Source organism: Corvus kubaryi, unplaced genomic scaffold (genome assembly GCF_017639235.1).
Source record: "Corvus kubaryi isolate FWS band 111438036 unplaced genomic scaffold, C.kubaryi_AGA036_p1.0 69, whole genome shotgun sequence".
In the NCBI taxonomy this organism is placed as follows: domain Eukaryota; kingdom Metazoa; phylum Chordata; class Aves; order Passeriformes; family Corvidae; genus Corvus; species Corvus kubaryi.
Window position 1 is genome coordinate 86,903 of NW_024582057.1, and position 11,010 is coordinate 97,912.

At 40.3% G+C, this 11,010-nt stretch overlaps 1 protein-coding gene across 2 annotated transcripts; it reads right to left on the bottom strand.

The window, feature by feature from the left end:
* Positions 1-9,600, bottom strand: MRS2 (magnesium transporter MRS2). 2 transcript variants are annotated; one of them, XM_042049201.1, is made up of 9 exons: positions 9,503-9,600; positions 8,792-8,904; positions 8,183-8,383; positions 7,423-7,553; positions 6,640-6,756; positions 3,782-3,934; positions 2,559-2,676; positions 1,683-1,796; positions 1-709 (listed from the first exon to the last, which is right to left on the bottom strand). In XM_042049201.1, the coding sequence occupies exons 1-9, from the start codon at positions 9,537-9,539 to the stop codon at positions 599-601; spliced, it is 1,095 nt and encodes a 364-aa protein (XP_041905135.1). In that variant the 5' UTR covers positions 9,540-9,600; the 3' UTR covers positions 1-598. The 2 variants fall into 2 exon arrangements, with proteins under 2 accessions (XP_041905135.1, XP_041905136.1); XM_042049202.1 differs by having other exon boundaries at positions 8,183-8,356; positions 9,503-9,599.
* Positions 9,601-11,010: the final 1,410 nt, after the last annotated feature.

Genomic DNA, 11,010 nt, shown 5'->3' on the forward strand with positions numbered 1-11,010 from the left:
TACATTTCAAAGTCTTTTATTGCTCATTGTTTCTCACTGCTCCCAATCTGGAAGTCATGCTTCACATGAGATGCAGGTATGCTTTTTGCTTTGGAAAACCTGTTCTCTGCAATTAAATAGGGCCTTAAAAATCCATTCAAGAAGCCACTCCTGGGGTGGATTTTTCTTTGATGTTTGAAGTCAAATTCCTAAATCTGCAGCTCAGAACCAGAATTATTGATCAATGCTGACTGCTGTCCTCCTTTAAGCCAAAAATTCTTTTCTCTGTAAGAAGGGCTATTAAGCAAAGCAGTATTTGACAGAAACATTTAAAACCAGAATGCCCAAAGAGTAAGTACATGTATGTGATACAGAAAACTAAAGGCACATACACGGGGTGGAGGTGAAACTGCTGTAGAAAGCATTTTCTTATTTTCCCTTGTGTTTCTCTCCTTTTGTGCATGAGCATTAAAAATATCATTGCAGGTTTTTGGCACAAAATAATATAGAAATTAGCAAGTTTAGAAATTCTTGCAGTTTTCAGTAAGGGAGAACAAATACAAGGAAAGTGTCCAAAGTCCACCCTGTAACAACAGCAATCTCTTCATTCCTGCTGTTCCTACTGGTTTGTTAATGTGCCTCTGCCCAGCCCAAATGTTTCTCCTTTAAGGCTGGTCTTTATCTCCACTCTTCCAGCTGCTGGTTGGGATTTTTTCAAAACTGCAGGAACCTAGGCAAGAAACAGAATAGCTTGTGATTACATGAGAAACTGCTCTACATGTGGCAAAAGGAAATAAAGCTGCACAGAGGCCTGAACCTTGATTTTTCTCCCCTTGTTTTCAGAACAGTGTCTTTGCCATCTCCCTCCCTAGCATCCCTCCTCCAGTATCTTTCTCCAAGCCAGTCAGTATGTGCTGGACTTGGTTTTTGAGCTACACTTCAGGATATTCTAGCTAATTGTAGCCATAGTCAACAATCCACATCGAACTACTTCCATCTGCCTCTTAGTAGCAAAAGAGGGGAGGGAAGAACAGGAGTTTATCTGAGCCTCCCTTTGTCACTTGTAGCAACTTAACTTTTGACTCCACTGATACGTCTGCTATAAATACCACAGTGCAGAGCTGAGGTAGACAATACAGTTCCACAAGTCCAGGAAAGGGTAGTCAACAGGGAAAATGACCCATACATGCTCATCTGAATGGTCTCTTTGGAAATCTTCCTACAGCTCGGCCATCAACAACAGAGAGAACTGGTATGCACGTGAGAAACTGTAACAAACTTCACACTCAGAGTCAGGACATCACAACCATGGCATCATTCTCCAGAGAGATGTTACAGCTAGGGCTTGCCCTCGCTTAGCTCTGCTTACTCTTCTACAAGACAGGGACTACAGATCCAGAGTTAGTATGTGGGTGGGAGGACGAGGGCTGCTTCTACCATTAGCCTCAGCTTTCCTTGGGCTTCCAGGTGAAAGTAAATATTACACATCTCATGAAACAGCCTGCAGCTTCACTTCTGGCCAGTGCTGGGGCTCCCCACCTTATTTAATCCAGCTAGGGAGCACCTTCTCTGTCAAGGAGCAGAGCCTGAGCTGAATTCTGCCGTGCTTTGTGGCTTACCCCTCTAATCTATCTTACTTTCTGCCTTAGGAATGGACTGTACATGCAGAGTGTGAGGCAGGAGCCCCGGCCAGCCATACGTACGTGAGGAGGTAGCGGAGGCTCTAGGTGCCGCCCAAGGAAGGAAAGTAAGCGCCGCCAGATCAGACCACTTCCCAGAAACATAATCCCTGTCACCAGCCAAAATATCCTGGGGTCCTACTGACAGAACACTCCCATTAGTCATCCAACTATCACTCCAGAAAAGGGATTACCCAAAGATAATCTCTCACTCCCCACTGGTGTTTTCTTCCTTTATGGGAGGAAGCAGTAAACTCTCTACCATCAACAGCCAAGCCCTCCCTTGGCAAAAGGGCTGTTTCATAGCAAAGCATTTTATTTAGGACCACTGTACTGCATTCTGTTACTGTTCCATGCAGTTTTCTTTCCTTCACTGGGAAATTTGAAAGTTCAACCCTTATATTTAACGGAGTTGAAAAGGAAGAAGTCTTTGCTTTGTTTGTTTGTTTTAAAGGTGGCATGTGCAATTTTGAAGTTGGACCCCCCAGTCTGTACCCCTTCCTCCCCAGTTTAGCTATAAACAATTACTGATAGTAGAGTACTTCCTCTGATGTGCTGGAAATAGCCTGGCTGCTTGCCAGATACCCTTGTATCTGGAAGTCAAAGCTGCTCTTATCAGAATAGATAATCATTAAAGAAACTTTATTACTACTTTATAGTCAACTACTTATACAACCAAAAATTTGTCTTCCCATTTCTTTTCCAAGGTCGTTAACACAGAAAAAAGGCTGCAACACTGTGCAGTTTGCCATTCAGTAATTTGATTAAAAAAGAAGTGACTGTATGAACACATAAATCGCTGGAGCTTTGTCTATGGAAAGAATGAGGTTGTACCAAATATAAAATGTGCTATAAGAGCAGGACCCATATTTTATGATAAATGCAGCACTTGTTCCTTACCTCTTCAAGAGATGACTCCAAGTTCATACCAAATGCAACTCCTATGAGTCCAAAGAGAGAGACAGAGAAAGTCCCCATGGTCAGCTGCAAGTTCAGCCTCATCATCACATTACGGTGGCTAAAGAAGGGAGAAACATCTGTAAGGGGAACCCAAAAATTGATTTGCTGCCTAAATTCTTAAATTCCATATAGCAAGCACTAAAACCAAATAGTGAAAGAGAGAAAGTCATGCTGGAATTAGGTAAGCCTGTGACAAAGATCATGAAGTAACAGTACAAAGAGACTATCATTTTAACATTGCTACATCAGGACACCTCTAAAGGCAGCAGGTTCTGCTTAATCATCATCATCAGACTTTCCAGCATTGCTCACTTCTCAGAGGTGTATATACACAGAGTAACAGTAAATTTCTGCTTAAATTTGTGTCCTCTCACCACCACCTGGCTGAAATTTCTACGTCCATATTCACAATGGATGAAAAGTTATTGTTACCTTGCAAATTAATCCATTTTACAAAAAAATAGAGTTGTTAAATGCTGCAGACTATAAACTTGAGCCTGTTTGGGTGAATTCCATATTCAAGTCTTTCACAAAAAAGATTTTTGTGGTTTCCTGATGCAGCATTCATTAATTGCTTCTACAGGTAACTCCTCAGTGTAGAGGAGAAAACATATTAAACACCAACCTCAAAGAGAGAGTAGAATGTTCTTGCAAATGCAAGCTACAATTCTTTTTCAGTTAAGAAATCTGATTAAAAGTGAAAAATATAGCATACAGAGAAAAAGAGAAAACTTGCTCCCAAGTTATTAATTTCTGTATCACTCTACAGAGTAATAATTTAACTTGTACTGAAAACCTGAGTAGCCTAGCCAGACTCTGGCTAGCAATCTTTTCTGAATAGAATTTCAATATGCGTCTAAATTTGCAGACATTTCCTGTATTAAGCAGCTCCCCAGAAGGAGCTAGAAGCTGGGTTTCTCTGCCAGGGAAGTCTGACACCTAGCTTCAGAGGTACATACGAATCACACATACTAATTACGCTATCTTCTTGCTTTGCTTTATCCAGTTCATGATAAGAAAAGCGCAATGCAGCTGTGACTACAAGTCCATTCAACCCTCACTAAGAATTTTCCAACTTTCGCTGTGGGCAGATTTGAGAAAGTCTAGGTCATGAAAGTCTAAATTCCACTCAGCTTTTGATAATCTAATGGATGGTAGCTAACCTGTCCAGGTTGATAAAGATGATGCTTTCTGAGTCATCAATCAGTACTCTGAGTTCACGAGCTTCATTTAAAAGATCTTCTGCTTGTCTGTAATAATTCTCCAACAGCAGCTCCATTTCCTCTGCATGGTCAATCCCAGACGTACTCTCCTCACTGTGAGCAACAATTTGTATTTTCCTGGTTAGCTACATATTGTATAGAAGTATATTACTGATGTATTAAGGCACATAAGAGTTGTGGGGAACAAGAGTGCTGTTAGACACTACACCACAAAATCCAGTCTTTTTGGTGAGGAACTTCCATCAGTTCCAATAGCATAAAATAAAAGAAATATTTTTATATTTATCAGCACCTCAGCATAGGCAGTCAATTATTTTAAGTAGAGCAGGTAACATTTGATGTGCTCAAAGGATGCACAACTCCACAAATCTTAAGTTTTTCAGATATTACAAAGTTAAAAAGTTATAGACATTTGATATTATATATTATTAGTTATTATAAAATGCTAAATATTTTGTCTGGAGATGCCTAACTTTTTGGTGCCCTCAAGGGGTGAGAGCTGGTAACAGTGCAGTCAAAAACACCCAAGAATAAAACATAACCGAAAGTCAACACACAAACAATTACACAGTGATGGAGATGGTTTAGGTGTATATTAAAATGGTTTAGTCATAAAGCATTTGAGCTATACACAGCAATTACTGAAAAGCATTTTGGGATCATGAAGCAGCCAAAGAGAGACCATCTATTGAAAGATGCTCCTCTCTTAAGTGAAGTCTATCTGAGAGACTTTGATCTTACTTCATAGTGCTACTGCTGGCACAGTAGCCTTCCTCTGAAACACACATTTCTGGCATTGTGTAGATGAAACCTGAGGCACCTGAGCTCCACAAGAGCTTGGAAACTAAGCAGCAAAGCCTGGAAGATTTTTCATAATTTTTTGTTTTGTGGTATGATCTCATTTCGCTAGAGACTGATATTTTTAATGAATCTTCTCCTGGCATTACTGACTGCTAAAAGAACCTCTGTAAAATGGTTTTCCAAGAAAATAAGCTGTCTGTCTTACAAACCAACTCATGTAAGCTCCCTGAGGACCTTTAATAGAGCACCTAGTTTCTCACTTCTGGGGCAGAAACTCTGTGTTAGCCAACCTGATTTGAAAGCCCTCCAGACCTTGAGGTTTTCACTGCATGGAGATGAGCTGCAGACTTGAAAGCCTTAGAGCACTATCTACTGTATTACAGATTCAGCTGAAGGTCATATCTGATGACTATCTTTACGTTTACATAGCTCCTCGGGGGATATACAAAATAAAGACAGCCACAAAGACATGAAAGTAGCTGCCACTGGATGTGCTTTCATTAACTAGCTTCCATTTGCCTCATGAGTCTTCCACATTCTGACGTTTCCTCACACGAAGTTAAGAGGTCTGCCTCATCTTTCTAGGCTAAGCTCACCGTTCTGCTGCTAAGATCTCTGATGGTACCTATCTGCCTCACTGGGTTCCTCCACATCCTTTCAGGCTTCCCGAGTTCATCAAGTACCACGTATCAGTTGCATCAGTCCTGGAGCAAAAAAGAGCTGATCACACGTGGCCAGCCTGCCTGCCATGTGTTAACACAAATGTGTTGTCATGGCTGGTGTTTCCCGGTGTGCCTCGTGCACAGACTGCCTCACTGCATCCAGCAGCACAGTTCCAGCACTCTTCACACAACCTCCCACTACACACAACATCTACCCCACTGCAACAGTGTCTGAAAGAAGGGATGCCTGTGGGTTTCTCTTGACACGAGCATAAGGTGACATTGGGATCTTTCCTAGATGTCCCCTACACACTGTCTACCATGAGACAACAAAGGCTTTGCCAGCAGACTGTATTAAGTCTAAAGGAAGGCTGTGAGCAAAACCAGGAAAAAGTCCAGCTGTTGGCTCAGGAGCAGCTGGAATTTAGAGCTACCTCTGATACTGCTCCAGAAGATGCATTAGAAATGCAAACCATGTCCCACTTCTGGAACACTGAGTTTCTGCTGCACATTTAGATGAAGGTCTGCAGGGCAAGACTTCAAACCCACACTACTGTGTGAACAGTACTAATATGTACATGCAATGCAGTTAGGCAAAAGTATTATTCAGCAACTTCACAAAGTACCCTGGGAGGTAGCTTCTGTTATCTTCTTATACATAAAACACATCTCTATGCCCAAGATTTAAATACAATTCAGCCCAAAACATATTTGGAAATTGTATATATTATCCCTCAGTTTTTTAGTTTTTATTAAGGTGACCAGTGCTGCTGTTGCTGTGTGCTGTCTTTCACCAGAACCCCAGAGTGTAATATGATTGTTTCTGCACGTACATCTCCTGGAATGCCTTTCTTCAGGTGCACAAGATTGCTCGAGGGCTTCTTTCCTTCAGGTACTGCTGGTAAGCAAAAAGCTAGGAGCAAAGTGTTCAGAACACTTCTAGTAAAGGAAGTATGGTATCTGACCTATTAAAGACAAGCTTTAAAACCTGCCTCTGGTTTTTATTTTGGTGAAACTGAGGAAAATGCTCCCAGAATGTGTTGATTTATATTGAAAAATAACACTTTGTTTTCCTGCCATCCCACTCCCACTTCATCACACGGTAGATGAGCCAGCCTGTTATGTCAAGAACTATTTGTACCTGTGTAACAATGGAGTTCCTCTCCAAAATGGCAACTACTATGGTTTCTGAAGCAGCAAGCATTAGGGCTTAAAAAAAATTAGAAAGACTTTTTCTTTCTGCTTTTTAGCAGTAAGCATCCAGTTTAGTGTTCAAGTTCTCCTCAAACAAAATACACTGTTAAAAAAATGTATGTGGTTTCAAAATATACATACAATACTTGTGGATCAGTCCATTTAGACAGACAGAGTTCTTCTATTACTTCTTCTTCATCTAAGATCTCCAAAATTGTTTCTTTGAAAACTTTAACATCTGTTTCCAGTTCTGACAAGCTGAAGGAAGAACAGGCAAAAGGTCAAGTAATCCCCAGTGGCACCAGCACCTAAAGGTCATCTCTACATGAGTTTGCGAGCCAGCATCCTCGCCAGACGGAGTGGCCGGGGAAGACTTCCTTGAGGGGTTGTAAGAGCTCCTTCAAAACATGCTCTGCAAGCCACATACTTAGCTGTGGCAGTGATCTGACTGGGGACCAGGGAGGTACAGACACACACTAAAAGGCATCCAGAAGTGTTTCTGGATGTATTTATACAGAAAGCCAGAAAAACAAGCACTCTTTGAGCATGTAGCAAGTGCATGTTTGCACTGCTGTATCAGAGAGGCCAATACATGAAGGGAGCACTGTATTAGTAACCTCAAGCACAGATTTACATAGATGTACATTAAGGGGAACATTTCCACACTGTTTGATTCTCTTAGGTATTATTTTGTTCTGTCAGATGCTATTTAAGAAGCACAACAGTATTTCTGACTATTCAGAATTTATCTTCCTTTTTCCGCATATCACTAGGTAACTCATACACCAATTTTCACATTTCCAAGTAAGATGCACAACCCAGCATTACAGTAATCTAGGAAATTAATATCAAATACCATTTTTCAACATTTTAATGCATGCCATTTTCTGTGGTCATTTTCTAGTCTCTTCACAGCTTAGTTACCTCTTGCCATTTTGCAGGAGAATGTGTAGTTTACTCCTATCCACAGATAAAAGCTTGGGGTCCACTAGAGCTTCCAGTGTCTCAAGGATCTGAGGCTGCAAAGTGTTAAGTCTTCCCTGCAGTTTGCTGATCTAGATAACAACATGATCCTTCATAAGAATTAAAATAATTCATTTAGAATGATTTGGGCAACTGACTCCTGTCTCTCAACAGAGAATTCACAGTAATAGGTAGTTAATATAACCTGCTTTCCAGTGCCTGGGAAATACTTCTATATGGATACCACATAAACATAAAGTCAGTGCAAAACACAGTATTTAATAAAAAGTGAACTGAAGCCCAGTGACAACCACACCAATAAGGCTGATAAAACTAAAACACTATTGTCTAGAAACGTTATATTAGAATTAGCAAGCACAGATTTCTTATGATAGCTAGAAATTGGTCTGACTCCTGGTCACGAGGCCGAAACCTCAGCACTTCTGTGTGATTTTCATTTCAGCTACAACATGTCTCTAGAAAATAATTCTGACTTGTTTTTTAATTATCCAAATGATGGTGAAGCCATCATATCCAAAAGCACTTTACTGGAAAGGGAATGAAAACACACATACACACAACACTGTAAGAAACTAAAGCAACAAGAGTCAAAACAAAAAGAGAGAAAGTGCAGAATACATTTAAAAGTATGTGCATGTAAATGCCCTTTACTATGTAGCAAGAACTTCCCAAACATTTTGGAAAAAACGAGATAGCTCACCCAGTACTGCAGGATTGCTTCTATGGCTCGGAATTCAAAGGGTAGGGAATATGTGACTAGTTGACCTTCCCCAGCCAGCTGAGATGCTAGTTCATTGAGGAGCCAGTGTTCCAGACTTAAATTACGATAATCTAGTATCAGAAGAAACTCTGGTGTTATGACAGCCTTCAAGAACTGAAAAAGACAGTACATATAAGGAGTCTGAAAAAAAAAAAAAATCGCTCAAGATTTCTCGTAACTCTGTTGCCCATTTGATGATTTGGGCTTTGATAAAACCAATCTTCAAATGTCATTTCAGGTGGGAAAATAACAAAATCTCATGCTAACTGCAAAGAGGCTCAGACACAGCACTGTGCCAGGGATTGAGCAGAGGCTCCTCACAAGCCTTTACTTCTGCGACAATGTTAGCAATGTTTCTCTTGTGCTCAACCAGGAAAATGGTCACTAATGTGTACAGTTGGTGAACTTGCACTCTGATTGCTAGGCAGAGCTCCAAAGACACATTTACTGCTGGACTGCATGTCACAGAAAGCTGCTGTTAGAACTGTGCAAGAAAATCAAAGTGCAAGGATGAGACAGGTTTATACTCAGCTACAGAGAAACCATCACCTCCATTCTCATGATGATCCTGTTGTTCCTGGTTGCAATGCTCATCACATGTTGAAATCTTAGATCTCGAGCTTGAAGACCCAACTCCTGGTACAATTCTGTTTTCTTCTTTTCTATGATGAAAATATTTTTAGATGAAGACATTTAGAGGACAAGCATACATGTTCTGAAATCACATCTTAGAGTGTTACCAAGTCTCACAACAAAAAACCCAGCTGTGCTATCTTTAAAGGTTTTCTTCCCATTGACTCCTCAATCTAAGTTATTTTCTACGAAGTTTAAAAGACTGTATCTTGAATGAAAAATTCTAGATGTAAGTGAAAAAGTTGGCCATGACAATTAACTTCACATCAGAAACAAGTGACTCCTTTGAGAAAGCACATGTAATCCTACACTAACAGATGAGGCAGGGAAAGTGGCATGCTGGTCAAAAAGAAAAAAGGCAAAGCAAAAATTACATTCCTGTGAGAGATGGCAATACATTATGTTCAAAATATTGCTTAAAAATATACAAAAACTGTAACAATAAAGATTCTATGAAGGCCCAATGGAAGGCAGCAAAACTGAGGAAATGTTGCAACATCCCAAATAAACACAGTGAAGTATCCAAAACATGATTTTTTAACCCACGTAGATTTCCAATTGGGCTTTTCTGTATTGGATAAGGAAAAAGTCAAACAAACCCCGCACAAAACTACAATGAAAACTTACCAAAATAGGTAGTATTTCCCTCTCTGTCGAACTTCATCTGGAGAAATGGAAAAAAATATATTTTTTTCACAGAACCACTATAAAACAATAAATCAATTTCTAAAATTATTGGCACTTCCCTAAAACCCAAATGGAAAACACATTATGAAGAGAAAGCACCTTTTTATGCCCTCTATTCACACTTCATCCCCATTAAGCAAAATAATTGCATGAAATGGCCACATTTCACTGTTTGTTACCAGTGTCATCTGCGTGACCATGCTCCTACACAAACCTTGTTAAGGTGATTTACAGAGGATCAGACTTAGAACAGACAAATATTTCTGTTGGAAGAGACCTACAATCAGAGATCAGAGTCTAGCTGCTTGACCACTTCAGGGCTGACCAAAAGTTAAAGCCTGGTACTAAGGATGCTGTCCAAATGCTCCAAACGCTGACAGGCTTGGGACATCGACCACCTCTCCGGAAAGCCTGTTCCACAGTCTGACTACCTCCTTGGTAAAGAATTGCTTCCTAATGTCCAGTCTAAACCTCCCCTGGCACAGCTTTGAGCTATTCCCACGCATCTTATTACTGGATCTCTTGGAGAGGAGACCAGCAAGGCATCTTATATCTGTGATTAAAAATTCAGCTATTTGCTCTGGAACATGCTGAAAAATCTACAAATAAAACTTAAAAAAGTAAAGAGTTCCATGGATTGTGCGTCAGGCCTTGTGCCCACGTCAAGTACTGCAAAGACATGCTATTTAGCTTGTAGCCTGCACTCAAATACTTCTTGTCTTCGTATCTGTCAATCCTATTATTCATTTAACATTTGTATTTCCTAGTTAAATTATTTTCGTGGAAAGACTGACATGTCTGGATTAATGATAAAGTTTATTGTTTGGCTCATAAACAATGTAGCTTAATCCTACATTACTGGCTTTTAAACTGACTTTCAGTGAATTAAGCCTACCTAAGCATGCATTCCAGTAGAGCTGCAGTGGAGGTTACATGGCACCTTGTTGCAGAATGACTGCTTTTCGTTATCAACAAGGAGACCTCACCTTCCTTCACTGGCACTAATAATGTGATTTTTCACTAGATATATATATTTAAAGGAAAATTATGATGCGCAAACCAAGCAGCTTGCAAACAGCTTTCAGTCTCCTTTAACACGACAGCATAGAGAGAGCTTGTTTTTCACCAAATTCTATGTTTGCTTAGAAGTGCAGCTACCAAGACACAGGACTAATATTCCTAAAAGGTATTAGTAAGCCTTGGCAAACTAAGAAGGAACTTCTGATTGCAGCACTTCCAAGAGTTGACCTGCCTTCACAATTACAGCCAGAGAACTTCCAGCAGATGCTGGGTCTTAGAAAAGCATCTTCATCAACGCTATGTACTGTAACTGGTCCTCATATCAGAGTACCTTAGACCAACGATTTAGAACTAGGGATGTTCTCCGAGACACAAACCCATCCGCTTTTATGATGCCTTAAGATTTAAGGAACGCTCCCCCCCCCCCC